General features: G+C 47.9%; 1 protein-coding gene across 13 annotated transcripts in view; it reads left to right on the forward strand.

The window, feature by feature from the left end:
- LOC101081454 (solute carrier family 41 member 3) overlaps window positions 1-21,702 on the forward strand; it is an 837,990-nt gene that overhangs the window by 716,506 nt on the left and 99,782 nt on the right. Inside the window, exon 1 of one of the 13 annotated variants that reach the window (XM_023249805.2) lies at window positions 14,237-15,197. The exons of 11 other annotated variants lie outside the window; for them this stretch is intronic. In XM_023249805.2, the coding sequence (XP_023105573.2) occupies window positions 14,985-15,197 (213 nt within the window). In that variant the 5' untranslated portion in view covers window positions 14,237-14,984. Of the gene's footprint in view, window positions 1-14,236; window positions 15,198-20,843; window positions 21,000-21,702 lie in introns of those variants that run through there. One more of the 13 variants, XM_023249804.2, reaches the window with a different exon arrangement.

The following is a 21,702-nucleotide window of genomic DNA, read 5'->3' on the forward strand; positions in this document are numbered from 1 at the left end:
CTCCCTGGAAGGACATAGTACCTAAGAATATTCTAAGTCATGACTGCCCACACTGTCATTCCTTTTATCAGTGTGGTCTTCAGAAGTCCTTCCTGGAAAGGTATAGTCCCTAAGAATATTCTAAGTCATAACTGGCTAGATCTCTCCTATTAGTTAGCAGTCAGCAGAGATCAAAGGCTGTCTAGAGTGAGGCAGACTGGGAGAAGCAGGGCTGATGTGTGTGACAGTTCCTGGCCTGTGCCTCACTCAGTGCTCCAGGGGCTCTGTGTCTGGTAACCTAGGCCCTGCCCCTCATGGATTTAAGTCCCAGTTCTACCACTTAGCAATAAGACTGGTGGTTTAAATTTTTAAACAGTGTTTTTTAAGTTTATTTATTTATTTTGAGAGCAAGAAATAGCAAGTGGGGGAGGGGCATAGAGAAAGAATCCCAAGCAGGCTCCCTACTGTCAGCTCAGAGCCTGATGTGGGGCTTGAACCTATGAACCATGAGATCATGATCTGAGCTGAAATCAAGAGTTGGATGCTTAAGTGACTGAGTCACCTACCCCTAAATTGTTTTTAATGTTTTTTTTTTTTAATTTTAGAGACAGTGTGAGTAGAGGAGGGGCAGAGAGAGAGAGAGGGAGACACAGAACCTGAAGCAGGCTGCAGGCTCTGAGCTCTCAGCACAGCGCCCCGTCATGGGGCTCAAACTTACAGACCACAAGATCATGACCTGAGCTGAAGTTGGATGCTTAACAGACAGCCACCCAGGCGCCCCTAAATTCTTTTTAAACTAACACTAAAATCAAGAGATTTTATGTAAAAGTCTGAATTTCTGTTTTGTCTTGAAACTTGGCAACTCTCGCATAATTGGCCCCACTTTCTCTCACTGCACAGTGGATGGTTGCAGCCGCCTCCAGGCGGCCATGTTCTCCGATTTGCCACAGTTCTCACCATCCCACTGCATTCCACCACCTGCCTGGCCCTGCTCCACTCTGGAGTTCTCAAAGACCCTTCCAGTACCCAGCTGTCTAGTTCCTCATGACGTCACAACACCAGTGACCACCAGCTCACTCCCAGAATCCACCTGGACCTTGCCCAGCCCCAGGATGGCTGTCTCTTAAACCAGAGCGCCTATCCCAGTCTGATTCAGTCCCTGCCTGCATGTTTGGTCTCTCTGTGCCCTCCAGACCCCTCAGCCCTCTCCTTTTTCCTGGTGACCTAGTCCACATTTTTCTTGACATGGTTAGTCAGCACTGCGGTAGCCTCCTCACCGCCCTACTTACTTCAGGTGCTGCTCCCTGCAGTCCATTCTCAATACCACTGATTTGCAAGATGCCTATTTTATTGAATGTTCTGTCAGTATGGTGTCACTGGGGCATGTACCCCTATACACACACACACACACACACACACACACACACACACCTCACACTTATATATTTATATATACATCCATATATATCAACCCCCTAAACATACACACATTGGTTTAGAGTGTACACACACAGGTTTATAGATTATATAGGGAGAGGCAGTATAACAGTGAGCTGAATTGCTTGAGAGTCCAGACTCTGGAGCTAGTCTAACTGGGTTTGAGTCCGACTTTTGTCACTTACACAAGTTGCTCTTTGTTCCCCTGTTTTCTCTTCTGTATATTAGAACTGAGCCCAGAAGTTTGTTATGAGGTCTGTGAAGTGGAAGTTACAGGGCCTGGCACTAGGCAGTGAAGGTTAACTGCTGTTAACTCCTGTTGTCATTGATATTCTGTCAGTGCAACAATTTAAGAGGATAAAATTAGGCAGAAATACCCATTCTACAGTTTTTTTCATGTGTTTGTTGGATCCATAGGAAGGTCATGGCCTAACTGCCATCTCAGGGGGAACTCCATGATGCAGATCTGAATTTTATTTTTATTATTTTTATTTTCTTAAGTTTATTTTTTGAGAGAGCAAGCAGGGGAGGAACAAAGAGACCTGCATGTTTGCAGAGAAAGAGAGAGAGAGAGAGAGAGAGAGAGAGAGAGAAAATCCCAAGCAGGCTCCACACTGTCAGCACAGAGCCTGATGCAGGCCTGAACCCATGAATCATGAGATCATGACCCGAGCCAAAATCAAGAGTCAGAAGCTTAACTAACTGAGCCACCCAGGTGCCTTGCAGATCTGAATTTTAAAACCTCTGTTGATTTCTCTACTGACTGTGGAATAAAATCCAAACTCCGCAAACTGGCATCCAGACATCCTGAGCTCACCTTGGCTGTATCAATTAGGATGGTTTCAGCTACACATACCAGAAAAAACACCTGTAGTAGATTAAATAAGAAGGAAGTCTGTCATCTTCCAAAATGGAATTTCCAAGATGGGGTACTTCCAGGCTTGGAAAGTGTTACCATAACCGGCGCACAATGACTCCAAGGAACCAGGATCTTTCCAAGTTCCTGCCGAGTCAGCAGCCAAAGTTGGCTTTGCCTTATAGCCCCATCATATCCAGAGGGAGAAGAATGGGTCTTCTGCTCTGGTTCCTTCTCCTTTTTTTAACTCATTTTCAACGTTTATTTATTTATTTTGAGGGAAAGAGAGAGTGGGCAGGGAGGGGAAGAGAGAAGAAGAAGAAGAAGAAGAAGAAGAGAGAGAGAGAGAGAGAGAGAGAGAGAGAGAATCCCAAGCAAGTTCCTCACTGTCAGTGCAGAGCCCAATGTGAGGCTCAATCCCATGAACTGTGAGATCATGACCTAAGCTGAAACCAAGAGTCAGAAGCTTAACCGACTGAGCCACCAGTTACGCCTGGTTCCTCCTTCTTAAGCACAGGGAACCTTTCCTGGGCATCCCCAACAAAACTCTTCAACTTCTCACTGGCAGATTTGGGCATGTCCTACTTCAAAACCAAAAATTGGCAAAGAGAATGGAATGGCCATGATTGGCTTGGCTTCATTGAGCTGAGAAGAGGAGAAGGTCCCCTGCCCTGTGGATGGGTTCCTGTGTACAGTTGGTTCTGTCGGGAAGGTGAAAACAGTCAGTGGTGCCACATTGGCTCAGCTGACTAAAGCCAGCACCACTGGACAGACCTCTGTCTGCTCTATCCAGTGGTGCTGGCTTTAGTCAGCTGTGTGGTAACCCCCAGCCTCACTTAGACTGCCCCCTCCCTGTGCCTTCTTTCCCACCAACCCTGAGTGAAGAGGCCTTCCGTCATCCTTCCCACCCCGTTTCACATGGGCAGCCTTACATGGAGCCTTTCTTGAGGTGCTAGCCTCACCAGCATGTCACCTTCTATAGATGTTGGGATATTTGCCGTTTCTTTTTACCATGTGCAGGATCTGATGCTCTCCCTGGCTTGAATGTGAACTCCCTGAGAAAAGAGGCTGTGGTTCAGAATGTAAAAGGTTCACAAATATGCACAGGGACAAGACAGCCACTAGGCCCCAGTTGGTTTTGTTTCCTCCTAAAGATATTTTATGCACGTACAAACAAATATCTATATCTGTTCATCTGTCTCTGTATATTTTGCTCACTCTTTTTTTTCAAGTTTTGGCATATACAAACTCTGGACTTTTGGTGTTTTCACCTCACAGTATAGTGATACAGTATATTCACTACACCATATATTCACCTTACAATATTCTTTATAGATACATTAAAAGTTTCCTTTTTTAGAAATGGTTGTTCAGTATTCCATTATACAAATATACCAGAATTTATTTAACCATTTCTTTTCTGATGTGTTTTTAAACTTAATTATTAGTTTGCTAGGGCTGCCATATCAAAGGACCATAGATCGGGCAGCTTAAACAACAGAGACTTATTTTCTCTCAGTTCTGGAAGCCAGAAGTCCAAAATCAAGGTGTCCTCAGGGCTGGTTTCTTCCGAGGCCTCCCTGTGAGGCGTGCAGATGGCCACCTTCTCCGTGTCTCTTTATATAGTTGTTCCTCTGTGCGTGTCTGCGTTCAAATTTCCTTTTCTTGTAAGGACACCAGTCATATTGGGTTAAGGCCTATCCTTGTGACCTCATTTTAATTTAATACCACTTTAAAGGCCTTGTCTCCAAATACAGTCACATTCTGAGGTGCTGGGGGTTAAGACTGCAGTTTGGGGGAGGGGTGCGTGATTCAGCTCATAACAACACCTTAAAATAGTCTTACTAATGAAAGCTCAGTGAATAATCTTTCTTTTTAAGTTTGTTTGTTTATTTAGAGAGAGAGCAGGGGAGGGGCAGCGAGGGAGACAGAGAACCCCAAGCAGCCTCTACGCTCAGCACAGAGCCTGACTTGGGGCTTGAACTCCTGAACCATGAGATCATGACCTGAGCCAAACTCAGGAGTCAGGATGACTACCTACTGAGCCCCCTACAGTTCCTTGCAGTGAATAATCTTAACGTTTGCTACATGCTGGAGTAAATGAGTAGGGTACATGTTGCAAGTAGAAGTGCTGGGTCAAAACATCATGCATTTGATAGATATATCACCAAATCGCCTACCCTTGAGGTGGGACCAATTATACTTCCTCCAGCATCATAGGGAGATGCCTGCTTGCCAATACTCAGCAACGTAGTTTATTTTCAAACTCTTTGATCTTTAACAATCTGATAGATGGAAAATTGCATTTCCTTGTACACTGTATTAGCTTCTATTACTATGCAACATGTCATCCCCAAATTTAGCAGCTTAAAATGGTACTCACTTATTACCTCATGGCTGCCATGGGCCAAGAATCCAGTAGACCTAGGTTTTCTGCTTCCAGATCTCTCAGGAGGCTGCTGTCCAGACGTCAGCCACAGCTGTGGCATCATCCCAGGGCGCTCATAGGCTGTGGGAGGGATTCAGCTCCCAGCAGGTTGTTGGACTGAGGGCCTCAGTTCCTCTCTGGATGTTGCCCAGAGGCCACCTTCAGTTCTTTCCTCACTGGATGTCTCCAACATGGCAGCATCATGAAAGCATGCAGTCTGAGAAGGAAATAGAGTCTGCTAGCAAGACAGAAACCACCTTTTGTAAATCTTACCACAGAAGCAACATCTTTCTTCTCTTGGCTGGAAGCAAGTCACTGAGTTCAGCCCACGTTTCAGGGGAAGGTATTATACCCAGTGTCAGTAGAGGAGGCAGGGATCCTTAGAGATCATTCTCTAGGGCTGCCTGCTGGGTCCCTGGTAGTGCAATTTGTATTTCTTACATTAGCAAGTGAAGTTGAATATCTTTGGATGTTTGCTTCTATTCTTTGCCTGTATTTTTATGGAGTGGTTATCCTTTTACTGGCACCTGAGGGCTTCTTATATATTAGGGGAATTGACCTTTTAATTGTGATATGGATTATAAATATGTTTCTCATTTTTCTATTTGTTGACTTTGCTTTTGATGGTTTTTGTTGTGCATATGTTTATTTTTTATTTATTTTTGTTTGTGTATGTAGTGAGATTAATACTCTTTTAAGGCTCTGTGCCAGTGTTCTCCTTAGAAACAGAAGCTGCCTCTCATATAGTTCTCCAGACCCCTGGGTCCCCACACAGGGCAGCATATATGACAGGGTTTTGGGAATGTGTACATAGGAAGAAGAAAGAACCCCATTCTTTGTGATGAATCTGATCTCTTTGTATTACATGTAGCAGAAATTCAAACTGGTGGTCCACAGACATCATGCTCATTTGCAGAGGGGTCAGGAACCATGGGCCCCATGGAGGTGGAGTGGGGGCAAAGAGGAGGAAGGGTCTGGCAGGGATGGTGCCTTAGCAAAGACACGGAACCCTCTAGAAAGGCAGGAGGGCAAGGGGCTGATGGGAGGGGAGAAGCAAGGGCGTGGAGAGTTATGTGAGGGAAAGGAGTGAAGCCTGGACTGAGTGCCACAGGGGATGAGGCCAGCCTTGATGAGGGATAGATTCCCATCGTTGGGCTGTGGGGATGGTCGAATATAGGGCATCTGGCCTTGGACTTGAGAAATACAGCAGGTCATTAGTTATTACATATACTCCTAACCTGAGAGGGGAACAGCAGATGCTGTGAAAGGCCCTCAGAAAGGAGCGCTTGGGAGCAGAGTGAGCCTGCATGAGCTTGGGGAACACTGTGTGCTATCGGTGGGGGAACCCTCCACTGCCCCTGTTTCTGAAGAAGGGTGTGCCTGGCTCCTTCACAGGCCGGCAGGGAAGCAGAGAGAGCCCGCTCCTCAGGGATAGGAAGGGTTGTGGGAACAGAGCGGGGTGGAACTTGTGGTTAGGTTCCTCATGGCCTTCCTGCTTTCCCCCATGTCACAACACATAATACTGCTAGTTTTAGGCCTCATACCACATTGACCCCATGATGCCGTGACACCAACTTAAATTGTGGTGGTGACTGGGACTTCTAGGGAGCAGGTAGAGAACACCCTCACCCCCCCCCCAGCAAGTGAAGCAGCCTCTTGACCTGGAGGGAGAGGGCCCCCTGGTGAACTTATAAGGGTTCCCCATTGCAGCCAATAAAGGTAGTGGAGGGGCTTGTGTTGGGGTACAGATAGCATGTATCCCCAGGAGCATGAATCCAGATTAAAATCAGTGCCAGGGGTGCATGGCTGGCTCAGTCAGTTAAGAGCGTCCAGCTCTTGATTTCAGCTCAGGTCATGATCCCAGAATGTGGGATCAAGCCCCATGTTGGGCTCTGCGCTGAGTGTGGAGCCTGCTTGGGATTCTCTCTCCCTCAGCCCTTCCTCCTCCTCCTTTCTTCTTCTTCTTCTTCTTCTTCTTCTTCTTCTTCTTCTTCTTCTTCTCCTTCTCCTTCTCCTTCTCCTCCTCCTCCTCCTCCTCCTCCTCCTCCTCCTCCTTCTTCTTCTTCTTCCTCCTCCTCCTCCTCCTCCTCCTCCTTCTCCTCCTCCTCCTCCTCCTTCTCCTCATCCTCCTCTTCCTCCTCCTCTTCTTCCCCCTTCTTCTCCTTCTCCTCCCCTTCTTCTTCTTCTTCTTCTCCTTCTTCTCTCTCTCTCTCTCTCTCTCTCTCTCTCAAAAAAAAAAAAAAAAAAGAAAAAACTCAATCAAAAAATACCACATTAATCAACCTCCAACCCCCACTGGGGCTTATTTTTTACCTTAGAGCTTAAGTTTGAGGAGACCAGTGTGCCTCTCAATTCTTCTGGCTGCTCAGGGTCTGCAGAGGAGGTGGGAGTTTATTGAGTCCTTCCTGTAGAGTCAGCCCTGTGTGTCCTCAGAAGCAAAATGAGGGCTGGCCATGACCTGTAATGTTGGAAAATAAGGAGGACAAGCAGTGTCCTGGTGAGGCCTTGTATTGTGGCCTTAGTGCATGTGGAGACATCTGTGACTTTGACCTATATTTTGGGTGTCTCTGAGGCAAGAGTGCCCTAGTTCCTTAGAGTAAAAGTTTTGGAACAGCTCCTAGGCAGTGGCCCAAGAGTTTGTAAAAAGTTGCAGATGGAACCATTTGCTGGCCAGAGCATCCAGTGCTAAAATGGCAGCCTAAATTTGACCATTTTTGCTGACTATTGGGTGAGTTGTTTCCTTTATCAGGGACATAAACATTCCACTGAGCTCCATGGTGTAGTATCATGGTCATACCACCCATAAAGTATACAAAGTCCATTGCTGTTCACTAGGTTAATGTCAAGGGGGCTCCCTACATAGCCAAGGGGACTGGGGGAGGGGTGACCTCCTCTGGTATGGTAGCATCTGGCAAGGGACTAAGGAAGGACAGAGGAGGCATCCTTCTGTAGTGGCATATGCCAGAGAGTCCAAGTTTGACTCTATCCTGTATTGAGTCCTCAGTAGCTATGCCTCCCAAGGCTCAGTGAGCTGCTGCGTATGGAGGGTCACAGGCCAGGGTCTGTGAGAGCCTCCCTTTCCAGGAAAGCCCAGTATGTAGCCAGCAGTTGCTGCTCAGTTGGTGTAAAGTTAGGCAAGGAGGGTATTTTCTTGCACCCAAGGGCTTCTTGGGCAACATATATTCATTATAGGTATGTGGTCCAGGACTCCAAGAAGCATAAGAGAGGTTGCTAATGCTTTGCCAGTGAAGGAATTTTTGAGGGCACTGATAGCAATGCCTGTTGACTTTAATTTGGACAGATTCTAGAGCCTTTTGTTGGAGGTGTCTATTTAAAACAGCGTCCTTTGCAAGTGACAGCATAAATGGGCATAAGTCAAATGTGCAGAGGAGGACTGTGTTGCCTCCAGAATTCAAAAAGGACTACAAGGTGTTGGGCTTCTATGAACAGTTTATTAACAGTGTGGGTGCTAAGAGTCAATGGCTGTTTTCTGACAGTGTCAAGGATGGAGTTGCCCTCGGTTTACCAAAATAATTTTTAGGAATTTGCCAAGATGTCTGGCTTTGCCCCACATGTGGAGTAATGGCCCATCCTCTCTTTGCGAGCTCCTGAGTGTTTTGCCTTTAGTGAATGTGTCACATGAGTCTCCCTGGAGGAGGACATCATAATGTAACATTAGACCTGTGCTCCTTGAGAAAGGTGCATGCAGTTAAGATGTTGCCTGCAAGACCGTGCGTGGCAGAGCTGGTGAGGTACCCCGTGAGTAACCTGGAAAGTCTACTGTGTCTGTTCAGAGTTGAAGGTCACCTGCACCTAAGAGGGTGTGGAAATAGGCATTGAACAGAAAATATTAGCCAAATCTATAGTAGCAAAATCCTTACTGGTGCTGATCAGGGGGAGTAATTTCAGTTACATTGGATGTTGTGTATGGGGCCACAGTGGATGGAACCAGAGCATGAAGGATGCAGTCATTCACCCTGTGGCAGGTTCTTTCCAGGTTTAAGAGCAGGCCAAATTGGACTTTTAAAAGGAGAAGCAGTGGGGGTAATCACCAAGTAGGTCTTGTATGATAAATTTCAAACCTTGAATGCCCTGTGTTAGCTTATATTGGGCTGTGTTAACTATTTTATTTTTAGCTGGGTGGAGGGGGGTGTTCCATGGGGTCCCATCTTGGCAGTTTATAATTTAGACTAGGTGCAGGAGTGCCACAGAGCACTTGCCAGATACAGATTGCCCTGAGGTGCCTCCTGCTGGGCTATGGCCAGTTGGCAATAGTTCTTGCCTTGGTGATGGGAGGAGATGGCATTACCCAGGAGAGACAGTGGGACATGGAACAGGCTAATAATACACAAGCTGGCCAACAGTTAGTGGCTCCATCCCAGGCAGCACTGGCCATGTCAGGAGCTAGTCAGGCAGCAAAGAGCAGTTACAGTGAAAGCTGACCAGGCATCTTCTATCAGGGTTGGGCAGTCCTGTTTGTGATGCCAGCTGCTGCAATCACCCTCTCCTTACTCTGTTGGTGAAGGAGGGGTTTCCACCCAAGCATATGGAGATGGCCAAACACATGACCCCAACACTGGACTGAGGAAATCACAGTTTATCAGTCACACAAACTCATACCCAGGGACACGCAGGGTTGCACTGGAAAGCAGAGTGAACCATGAGGGGCTGCAGGAGGCAGACTTTGTAGTAACAATAGCATAAAGTGCCCTAGTTCTCATTGGAAGGTATGATTGACTTGCTTGAATAATTCTGTGGGCCAGCAGGAACTAAAAACCCCCTACTCAGGGATAAGTGGGAACTGTGCCTGGTCCCCTTGGTAAGGACGGTTTCTTGACTAGGGGACCTTGTCAACTGGAGAAGAGGGGGAGGGGGAGTTGCAGGTAGACCCTGTGAGGCCCTCCTGGTTTTACCACATGTCAAGGCAGCAGATCATAATAATTTTAGGGCCTTACACCACTCAACCTACAGAAGGCTGATTGGGTTTCTTTTTTTCTTTGTTTCTAGGATTCTGTATATTCGTTTTTTCACTCATTAATGCAACACGTGTGTGTCAGCAGTGGGGGAGAGAGGACCAGCACTATGCTGGACCCTGTGGGGGATACAAGAGCCAGGCTCCACTCTCACGGCATCACAGTCAAGCAAGGAGGGTAGCAGATGCATTAGTCAATGTTAGCAGAAAGAGCTATGAGGCAAGAAGGCCAGCTGCATCTCAGCCTTGGAAAGGGAGGTCCCAGAATGCCTGAGTGACATGAAGGAGCTGCTTGGAGAAAGTGCTTGAAGACAGCCAGCCCTGAGTAGGCATGAGTGCTCTGGTTCTGTGCTTTCACCTGTGGGTGGGTTCTGCCAGCGACATCAGAAGCGGGAAATAAAGAAGAAGCCCTCCATTATTGAGAATGTAATCAGCTTGATCTCTGAGACCTTAACAGGATGAGGAAGAATTCAGGCTTTTTAAGATTGACATTTTGGCTCAGAACCAGCCCAGGCTCAAGATGGCCAGGAAAGGAATAGGAGGCCATTTAGAAGGTGTGCTTCTGGGAAGACACCCAGTTCCCACTGAAGAATCAGAAATGAAAGCCAGGAATGGTGATGTGCATTCCAAAGCTCTCTGCCCACCCTCTGCAGGCCTTCCTCATTGTCCTCCAAAGACACACTCCCAAAGAATCAAGGGGGTTGGAATAGATGAGTAGGTCATGCCGCAGGCCTCGGGATCCTGATTCTTTGGTCTGGGCTTGGGCTTGGGCTACACATTTCAGGAGCTCCCAGGTCATTCTGATGGCAGAGTAGACTGAAAACCACTGATGCAGTCCCACCTCTCATGTTTAGAGTTTAGAGGCCTGTACAGGGGCAGGGCCTTATTCAGGGTCATCTGGGAAACCACCTAATGCTTGACCCAGATTCCATCTGCTGCTCAGTGCAGCCCCAGAATCTAGTTCAAGGTCTTTGAGCTTTTCTCCTGTGCTAGCTATTTTTAAAATTACATTCCTGATCTTCTGGATTCTGACCCAGTAAACCATGTTGTCATATTTTGTTCTCAAGTTGCATGGGAAAGTAATCTTTCTCATGTAATGACATCTTTTATTTATTTTTGGTGACAGTTTATGTTTTGATGGTTATAAAAGCAAGTAATCACAATAGAATGTTAGAACATTATAAAAATAAAGGTCATTTTAAATTCTGCTTCTCAACGGTAGTCACTCTTAGCATCTTGATGACTATCCTTCTGAACTTCACTACTTGCATGTGTGTGTGTGTATATTATGTGTGTGTGCATTTATCTTAATTTCTCATTTGGTTTTTTAAACAGAAATTAGAAATATTTTTTAATAATTAAGAACTTACTTAATCAGAAATCTGTTTCTATATGGAATTATGTAAATTATTGTCTGTTTCCATATCTTCTGTACTGATGAGAATGGTTCAAGGCCCACTGTGTATGACTATAAATTGTATTAGGATGTTTGACCACATTCAAAACTAAATCACAGGAGTTGTTGAAGTCAGAAGAAAGCAATCGCTTGTTGGGGGTCCCTCCAGCTGAGTTCTGTGGGAGCCGTGTGGTCAGTGTCCAGAGAAACCAGCCCAGCCCAGAGTGGTTCTGTCTGAAACCAATTAACGTCTCAACTCTTTTCTCTGAAATATGCCATTTGTGTCTGCCTCCTCCTGGTTCAGACTCTTGTTTGAACACAAGAACCCAAGCCACAGATGCAGGCAGCATCAGACAGGAGAAGGGTGTGGAGCAGAGAACATGGAGGGTGGTGGAGGCAGTCTGCCCCCAGAGTTGGGAGCTGAGGGTCTTAGTCCTGCCTCTGATACTGACTTGGGGTGTGGTTTTGGGTAAACGCTCTCAGGGACTTTGTTTTCTCATTTGCAAAACTGGTGTACTTCCTGCTGGATATCCTAGAGATATTTTGAGTGTTTGGTGATTGGACATGAAATCAGTGTGAAAGGGCAGTGAGAGGCACAGATGGGTACACAAGGGAATGAGATCTTTCATTCATTTGTTCATTCCTTCATTTGCAGGTCGTTGGGTGCTGTGTATGGTTGGTTGATCCTCATTTCTTGCTCCCATTCCTTGGGTTTCCTTCAGAGCACTTACCACAGGTCATAATTACATTTCCATTTTTATGATTATCTGCCACACTGAAAAGCTCTAAGTATGTGCTGTTCAGCTAACAGATGTACCACAACACTTAGACCAAGAGTCTGGCAAACATAAGGCCCTCAGTACTAATCTGTGGAGTAAGTGAATGAATACTTTCCCCTGCTCTGAAAGATTGTGGCCATGAATCAACCAGACTCCACCTCAAGAGGAGTACACTTTGGGATGGGAGTGTTGATGTATGTGCATTTCATTATGTCATTAGGCATATGTGGACTTCCCTCAGAGGGGTTCAAAAAAGAGCTTTGGTAATTCTGGGTAAGATGTTAGGCTCTGGCAGGACACTGGAATGGCCTCAGAGATGAGAAGGCACCTCAATTGGCCATGAGGTTTGGCAAGAGTTTGGCCTGAGCAGCGAGTGGAACATGCAGAGGGAGTAGTGTGAACATAGGCACAGCCCATGTGAGGGTCCACAGGAAGCTCCTTTTAAGACATGCGGTGGATGATCGTGTACTAGGCAGAAAGAGGGCTCAAAAGGATGCTTTCCCCCCCCAAATTGTGAGAGACCTTGAATGTCTGGCCACAAAATCTGAACTCTCTCAGGTAATGAGTTGACAGCTATTGAGGATATTTGGGCAAGCAGGTCACTTGAAGACGTAATATAAGGTGTTAAAGAGCAGGTATTACTTTTGGTGGACAGAAGGGTTAGGAGGTAGTTAAGGGCTATGGTGAAGGTGGTGTCCATGAACTGGAGAGGAGGGGAAAGACATGGGGACAGGCAGATTTGATGTGGGGTTGAGTTGGTTGGGGAACGGGCAGTCAGAGTGCAGTTTGGGCTTCTGGCAGAACCATTTATTGAGGCAAGAGGCTTGGGGGAGGAGTTGGAAGGAACAAACGTGAAAGACTAATTGAGTTATACAGGGGCTACACAGAGCCTGAAAGCTCAGGGGAGGGGTCTGGACTAGAGAGAGGTTTGGAAATTGTTAGTTTCTCTGAGATGAGAAAAGTAAAGGGTGGGGATGAGGTTCCCCAGATGTCCCAATTATCTATTGCTATGCAACACACTGCATCCACATTTAGTGGCTTGTTTAAAGCTAGTCATTCAGTTTGATCATGAATCTGCAGTTCGAATAGGGCTCTGTGAGAATGGATGTCTGCTGTGTGCAGCATCTGCTGCGGTGGCTTGCCAAGCATCGTACCCAATCCAGGCTAGCTCACTCACATGACATGACAGTTGCTGCTGTCACCTGGATCCTCAGCTGGAACACTCATACGTGGCCTTTCTGTGTGACTACTTGAGCTTCCTCATAGCATGGTATCTGGGTTTCAAGTATGAGCATCTCAAGAGATGGGAAGCGGAGACTGTTTCTCAAGAACCAGACTGACACAGTGTCTCTTCCACTGTGTTTTACTGGTCCAGCAGTCACAGGTTGAAGGGAGGAGACAGAAACTCCAACTCCCAATGGGAGAATGTCCAAGAAGTTGAGAGCTCATTATGTCTGGCTCCAAGGAAGGGCTTAAAAATATCTATTGAATGAATGAGCAAATGAATTGTTTGAGGACAGATGTAGAGAGAGGAATATTTGGGGCATGAGGAAAATAGTTGTTGGAGAAGTTTGGCTGGAGCTGGGAGAGAGGTGGATAGGCCTAGGGAGGTCAGTAGGATCTAGATTGTGAACTCCAGGCTAAGGGGATGGGACCTGAGTGTGGGATAGACTATCCAACAGAGGGGAACCAGGAGGTTGCCCAAGAGGGCCCTGGTTTAGGAACAGGAGCAGAAGTTGAGGCTCAGATCAGGATCCTGGTCCAGGAGAAGTCCCACAGGGTCAGTAGGTGAGTGTGCTTCTGACCTTCAGCCCTGGGCTTCTTCTGGCTGTGACCTTGATCCCTATTCCAGCCAACCCTCATGCCTGACATTCCATCCCTGCTACCTGTGGAATGCCCAGTGCACACCCAACAATAGACTTGCTGGCAGTCAAAGGTGATATCCAAGCCTACTCTCTGGAAGGGGGCAGTAAGCTGGGTATCAGGGCTGGTCTAACCTTTGTAATGGAGGAGAGTGGAGCCTCTTCAGAAGCATCTTTAAAAATTTTTTTTTATGTTTATTTTATGTTTGAGAGACTGAGCATAGGTGGGGGAGGGACAGAGAGAGAGGTAAACACCGAATCCAAAGCAGGCTCCAGGCTCCGAGCTGTCAGCACAGCCCAGTGCAGGTCCTGAACTCAGACTGCGAAATCATGACCTGAGCCGAAGTCAGACACTTAACCGACTGAGACACCCAGGTGCCCATATGTTTATTTTTGAAAGAGAGGCAGAGCATGAGCAGGGAAGGGGAAGAGAGAGAGGAAGTCACAGAATCAGAAGCAAGCTCCAGGCTCTGAGCTGTCAACACAGAGCCCAACGCCGGGCCTGAATTCACAGACCTGAACTCACAGACCTGATCATGACCTGATCAGATCATGACCTGAGCCAAAGTCAGACACTGAACCGACTGAGCCACCCAGGTGCCCCTGGAAGTGTGTTTATTAGTTTTCTGGGCCCTTGAGAGTAAAGAGGGCTGCATTTCCTCTGTGAACATAGCTTCTTCATATGGTCAAGAGCCCTTGGATTCTGAAGTCAAGATGATCACAGGATGTGGCTTCTTTCTTGGGTACCTGCAGCCCTCTCAACCTTGAGGCATGAAACTCCTCAGGGGGGCTGTAAGAGTGGGTCCTTTAGGCTGAGATTTCTCCAGACCTTTGTCTGCCAAGAGTAGAAGCAACTGGGGAGTGTGTGCAGAGGCGGGCAGGATTCTTTGTGGCCCTCACCAAGGTCAGGCCTCATGTGGTTCTGTCTCCCAGGGTCTAGCCCAAGCCAGTGTAGGCTGGAAAGCTGGATGCTATCAAGGTCACTGTGAGAGACTTAGCTGAGGGACGTCCTGGATGACAGAGCAGCTACTCTCTGAGGAGAACCTGATCTGTAGCGGGTGGAGAGACAGCAGGAGTTTGCCAAGGCCCCACATGAGGCTCTGAGTCACACTGGCCTTTGTTCCTTGCTTGCTCTGGCCCTTGGCTGAGGGGCATTCGGAGATCCTGCCAACGGCTCAGGGCACTGGAAGCGTTCCCTATGTGTACATCTTTGGAAGCATATCCTGGTGCAGGAGGAAGACAGAGGACACAAGTGGACGTCTTGCTCCTGTGAACATGGTTGGCAGCCTGATCATGGTGGTCACCCAGCTGAACCTGCAGTTTTGCTTCCAGGGCAAGAAGTTGCGAGGCTTCAGCTGTGAACTCACCCGGTCCCCCCATGGGGTCTTCCCTGAGGCCGTCTTCTCTATCATGTGCCAGATCATGGTGCCCATTCTGCTCTCAGGCTTGGGCATGTTGATAGCCGGCCTGGTGATGAACACTATCCAAGTGCGTACCGGGCATTTGGGGGCCTGGGAGGAGGGGGGTGGGAAACCAGGCTCCCTAGGCATCACAGATATGATAGGCCAAGGGACACCAGAGGCCCTGAGTCGGGGTGCAGCCCAGGATTCCCGGGCTCAGTGGTGCCAGCAGGAGGATCCTCCGGGGGGCCTCGGGTCTGAAATTCAAAGAAGCTTCTGACGACCCTCTCCAAGGTCAGCCCACACTAACCACGTTAGCTCAAACCATTTTCCTTCCAGATTCATCAGGCAGGGCCTGGAGGGGTTCAAATCCTCTGCCATTCACTTACTACTTGAGGGAATTCATTAGCTTTCCCCGTATCAGTCTCCCCATCTACAGATGGGGCTAATGAATGCACCGACCTCACTGGGTTGTGAGGGTGAGACACCCAGTGTGCTTCGTGTTGTGACTCCAAGGGTGATGGGCACCGTTCCCTCCAGTCCCCAGAATCTCTGTGGGGCTCTTCAGTGAGGGGAAAAGGCCCAGATCCTGGGCTGGGGTCCAGACGAGTGTGGGGATGTGGTGGTCTCTGTTGATTAGAAGCATTGTGGGGAGGCCCTTAAACGAGCACACACTCTGGCATTCACTTCTCCTGGTCTCTTTATGCCCTGGGGCTGGTTCACGTAATGCTGTTTGAATCATTGAGGGTTTACTCTGTCTACCTAAATATTTTTATAGAGTTAGTGTGTGATAGAAAAATTAGAAAATATGCACAAGTGAAGAAGGAAGGGTGCCCATAATCTCTGTCAACATCGTGGTGCGTGTCTATCAAGAATGTGTAAACATAAATATATGGGATCTTGCTATGTAATGTGCTTTTATTATATTTTTTTAAAAGAGAGAGTGTGTGCATGTGTGTACCTGAGTGAGGGAGGGAGGGGCAGAGAGAGGGAGAGAGAATCCCAAGGAGGCTCTTTGCTGTGAGCACAGCGCCGAATGTGTGGCTCGATCCCATGACTCTGGATCATGACCTGAGCCAAAATCAAGAGTCAGATGCTCAACCGACTGAGCCACCCAGGTGCCGCTGTAATGTGCTTTTTAATCAGTGAAATTAAATTTAAATTTAGTTTTGCAGCCCATGGGGACATTGCAGCTAGTGCAGTGCCTTCCTCAGTTCCACAAAGCATCTCCTTCCTGATGACAGTTCAGCATTCTTTGTGCATCTGTGTGTGAGTTGAAGAGGGGTTATCAACACCCACCCTGTCCCCTGGTCTCTGGATGAGGCTCTTGATGGCTCTGCCTTCAGACTTAAGTGGATGGGACACTCGCCCCACCTGGGGCTAGGGCAGCCCTTTGTGTACTGGCCAACTTGCTTAGAAAGCACTCATTTGGGCTTGCATCCTAGATCCCCATCTCTCTCACCTCAGAGCTTCACCCCTTGGGCTGCTCTAATAGTCTCTCACCCCCTTCCTAAGACCCTTCTCCAGAGAAAGACTCTGCCCTGTGTCTCTGTTTTGACCTCCCATGGCCACTTCATGGAACATGGTTTTGAGCCCCTACACCACAGTGTATGTCCTTCAGTTGCTGCAGCCTGAGAGGTTATATATCAGTCAGTTGGGGGATCTCAGCAGAGTCTGGAAGATTGGATGGGATGTCAGGGGAAGAAGGGCTCAGGATTGTACCCGACCATCAGCAGGGGTGACACAGGAGGCCAGTCCAGGAGGAAGTGCCTCCAACTGGAGGGCCGTTTCCTGACCTTGTGTTAAGTCTCCATCTGGGAGTCTAGCATGAGGAAAAGGGGATGTCTTGGGAAGGAGGCCCAGAGCATACTTGGGCAACTTTGCAAATCCAGGCCTTGAGCCATCCAGCTTCGGGAGGCCCAGCATTTGGGAGGAACAGGTAACAGCCCTGGAAGACACAGCTCATTCTTTCCCTCCAGTTTGCAAATGTGCAGTGACTCCCAGGTCAAGGGCACTCAGGTTTTCGTGGCTCCTGCACGTGCACCACCACCTCCCTGGTCACCCCCGCTCAGTGGTGCAGGATGTGGCCTTGTCAACACTGTTCCAGGGGGAAATTCCATAACAGGAGGGTGGCCTGGCTCCCACTATACCCAGGCTGCCACATTCTGGGGCCTCATAGCCCCCATGAGCCTGAAGCAGGGATAACCTCCTGGCAGGAGCACCTCGTGGCTATCTCTGGCATAGTGGGCTGGCCCCAAGAGTACTGGTTAGGTGCTAAATTTACCTATTGTTAATGGGGTTTGGGGTCAGTCTATAGTTGGGGTCAGCCTATAGTTGGGTCCAGGGATTGGGGCCCAGTAAGGGGCCAGAGAGTATCAGTTCAGTTTTTTTTCAAAAAATTATTTTTCAGATACACAAGTAAGGTATATATAAATGTTTCTCTCCCTTTCTCTTTTTTTAATGTTTATTTTTGAGTGTGGCTGTTGGGGGGCTAGGCACAGAGAGAGAAGGCGAAAGAGGACCCCAAGCAGGCTCCAAGCTGGTATCAGCGAGCCCAATGCAGGGCTTGAAGTCGTGACCCATGAGATCATGGCCTGAGCCAAAGTTGGATGCTGAACCAACCGAGCCACCCAGGAGCCCATGTTTCTCTTTTTTATAAAATAAGTATTTCAGCCCTCAATCTCATCCCTGGAGGAATCTTCTATTATCATGTCTTGTGTATCCTTTCAGGCCTTCTTGGGGGTTTTTGTAGGCCCGTGGGCACCAGAGACAGTGACAGCGGTTGTAATTGTTAGAGTGTATGTAGTCTTTCCTCACTGAATTAGAGATGAATCAGACAGGTGTCTGCTTTTGAGCAGCTGGTAGCTGAGCACAGAGTAGGATAGATGAATTCATTCATTCATCTGGTTCCTCATTTATGCATTCAGCATATTTTGTTGAATTTTGTGTTAGCTGCTCTCAGGCCCCAGGAGTGCAATGGTGAGCAGAAACAGACCTGTCTCTGCCTCCCTGGCTTTTGTAGCTTAGGGGGTGAGGCAGGTGCTTCATCCCACGAGCCAGTGTTAAGGGAGTGGAGCAGTGAGCAGACATTTGCCTGTGAAGAAAGAGGGAACAGTTCATTTTTCCCAGAGGAGTCAAAGAATCTGCAGTTAGTAGGACAGTCGGAGTTGGACCTTAAAGGATAATATAATAGTTTCTGGGATGATGTGAGAGAGAGCAGACAGTCCAAGCAAAGGGATCAATGTGTGCAGAGATACAGACAAATGAGTGGGCATTTGCAAGGAGTGAGGAACAGCAATTGGCCATGGTCATGGGGTGGGGTGCTGGACAGCCTGTGAGAAGGGCTGTCTGCTCTGCTCAAGTTGTATGCTGAGTGCAGAGGGGTTGTTGAATTTTGTCCTCATTATTTGTTTTAAAATAAATGTGTATTTTATTGAAGTATATCATGGATGTGTTGAAAATTGTACGTGTTATGTGTAGAGTTTGAATGACCATCTCAGGATAAATGCACCTGTGTAATCCCCATCCAGGTCAAGAGCATTTTCAGCCCCCAGCGGGCTCCTCCATCCTCTGCCCCACCTAAACCAGTCTTCTGCCTTCTAATACTGTGCATTAGTTTTGGATGTTTTTGAAGCATGATACTACCAGAGACATTCCTGTCTATTTCTTGTATGTTTTGAGGGGACAGATCTATTGGGTGTATGCCCAGGATCAGAACTGGTCAAGGGGCTGAGTGACAGGGTCATAACTGTAACAGAACTGAACTGTGGCAGCAGGGTGAAGGCCACAGGGAAGAGCTGGGAAGCTGTGGCTGTGATTCAGAGCCCCGCGAGTGCAAGAACCATTACTAACTCTGACTGATTTTGATCTCCCCAGTGCCCCTCATAAGATTTCTTTGAAGCATTTCCAGAGAGGGCAGTTGTGGCGGACATTAAGACAGTTACCATGACTTGGATGCCAGGCTGTCAGGGAACACGGGGGGTTACTTAAGTCCCTGCTGGAAGACCAAGAAGGATGCCTGGAGCCACAGTGGGCAGGGCAAAGGGTCTGTGCAAGGAAGGTCAAGTCTGGAATCCTGATTTTGAAGGGCCCATGGGATGTCAGGATTCAGTCAGCAGTTGGGTAGGCAGGTGCAGTGCTCAGAAGACAGATCTGAGCCAGAGATGTCGAGCATCACCAGCACAGAGCACAATATCTTCGTCAGAAAACCCTAACTCCAAGTGACTAGAGTCATTTAGGATTCCTATAAAGAAGGCTACAGATCAGACTGCTCTAGTACTTGTTAGTTCCCTGGATTAACAGTGTCAGCGAGGATCCAGGGTCCTACTGCTTTTCTGCTTTAGTCTTCCCTGTTAGTTGACTTTGTCCCATAATCGACCCCTGGTGGTTATGTGGTGCCTGATGTGTCTAGATGTGACTTCTCAAGTCTCTGTGGCCATCATTGTGTCCCAGCCCACACCCACATGACTGATGCAAAGGTTCTCCTCCTGCCCTTCACCCCCTTAGGGCCGCTTGTTAATGTAGGGAGGATGGAGATGGCTGTGGGTGAGGTCATGTAGGGTGTGCAGTAGAAGATGACTCAAGCCTTGGGAGGGAGAGGAAATGGCAGGGAAGGAGAATGAAGATGAAGCATGAAGGACTCAGGATTAATAGGTTAGGAGATCTACAGCCTTTGGTCTCCTGACCTCTGGGAGCCACCGTTGGCAGAAAGCAGACTTGGAATGGATGGGTCAGGAACCATGAGTGCCGCAGAGCAGTAAGTGGTTTGATGCCAGCCTAACCTTACCCTTGGCTCGGTTCTGTCTGTTCTGTAACAGGGAGTTTCTCAACTGTGGAGTTAGAGGACAGACCTCTTGAAAACGATGGACTGTTTTCTTGAGCATCAGTTCCATAAGGCTATTACGTAACCCAAGGACGGTCCAGAGTTGAAAAGCCTGTGTCCATTTGGAAGAATCAAGAATTATTGTTAGACCTTGGTAAAATTTCTAGCTTTGCAGCCTGCCTATCTGGAGAAAGGAAATAAAATTCTTTAAATTAAATAATATTAAGAAAAAGAGGTCAGGAGGAGGAAGAGGAGCCCTCAATGGAGGTCAACATGGAATAAGCAGAGGTCAGTTTCGGACTGGGGGTATGTGGTTGTGAGTTCACAGGAGTGACCATGGAGTCAGAGGAGTGCCTGTCACACAATTGGAGCTTAACACCAGCTGGGACTGGGGGTGGGGGAGGTCCATAGCTCAGAGAGCCAAGGAGTGAAGAATGGAGGTTAGAAGAGCCCAAGGAAAGGGCATTGTTATGGGGTGGGGAGGGACAGCAGCTAGCATAGCATCTGAGAGGGTGAGAACAAGACTCACTAAGTTCAGTGGTGCTGAGGAAGACAAGGGGAAGCTTCTGTGATGGGATGCAGAGAGAGGGGATTTATTTTTACACTTGAGTTGGTGGGGACTTGGTCTTGTGTGTCAGCAAAAATGAAGGTGCTTGAGAGCAGGCCGAGGTGGGGGGCCAGAGGAGGCTTGGGGTAGAGGATGCCGGCCTCAAGGGAGGCTGGAGCCCACGGAGGGGTGCCTGTGCCAGGAACTGGGCTAGGGACTTCCGTCTCCATGCATGCTGTGGCACACTGGTGAGATAGCTGCACAGGGGCCAAATGCTTCTGGAAGCCTGGGAGCCACAGGAGGCCGCTGACAGACAGTGGGAGCACCTTCTTGCCTGGTGACATGGTTTTCTTCTGAACTTTCAGAGAAGGGTAGACTCATAACTCCATCAGATCTGGGATTGGATTCTGAATTTCCCAGCTTTGCCAATGCGGTAAAAAGAAAGAGGGAACCGGCAGCCATGAGTGCTCTTCCTCTCTCTGAGGACATGAAGGACGCCTGACCCTTTCACTCCAGACCCTGTAAGATGTTTTGTTGGGCTGCTTTAGAGGACTCTCCTGGGCTCTACCCCCCTTCTCCTTCCCCCCACCATATCTTCAGTCTCAGGCAACAGGGCCCAGACCCCAGGGCTCCTATCTCCTAGCTAACACAGTAGGAGTGTTGTTTTAGGTCTAGAATTCTAAAACCAGGAGGAGCTCTTAGCGTAGGGATCACAGAAATCTATAGGGTACTGAGAGGTAAATTAAGTCAATAGAATCGGATGAGGTATTGAAAATTGATGGGGGTAGGGTGGGAATAAGCAATCTAATTGCATATAAACTGGTGGGAATAATTTTCACCTCACAAAGAAGTTATTTTTGAGAGAGAAAGAGAGAGAGAGAGAGAGAGAGAGAGAGAACACAAGTGGGGCAGGGGCAGAGAGAGAGGGAGACACAGAATCCAAAGCAGGGTCCAGTGTCGCAACCGGCGTGACAATCACCGAGGTCAGGGTCCTGAGGGTAGGGGAATGCAAGAAAAAAGAGAGAAGAGAAAGTTTGGGAACAGGAGGGTCCCCTGGGCTGATGGCCCAAGTGACGGCTTTATTGTTGCTGTACACAATCTTTTATATCCAGACTCTTATGGGTCAGGCCATTCTAAGAATAAACAGGTTTCACATAATCACTGCCAACCAAAACATTTAGTTCTGTGTTTCTTGTGCATTTTTAGACAGGTCACAAGACCTTG

The sequence above is a fragment of the Felis catus genome, chromosome A2 (assembly GCF_018350175.1).
Source record: "Felis catus isolate Fca126 chromosome A2, F.catus_Fca126_mat1.0, whole genome shotgun sequence".
Taxonomy (NCBI): Eukaryota; Metazoa; Chordata; class Mammalia; order Carnivora; family Felidae; genus Felis; species Felis catus.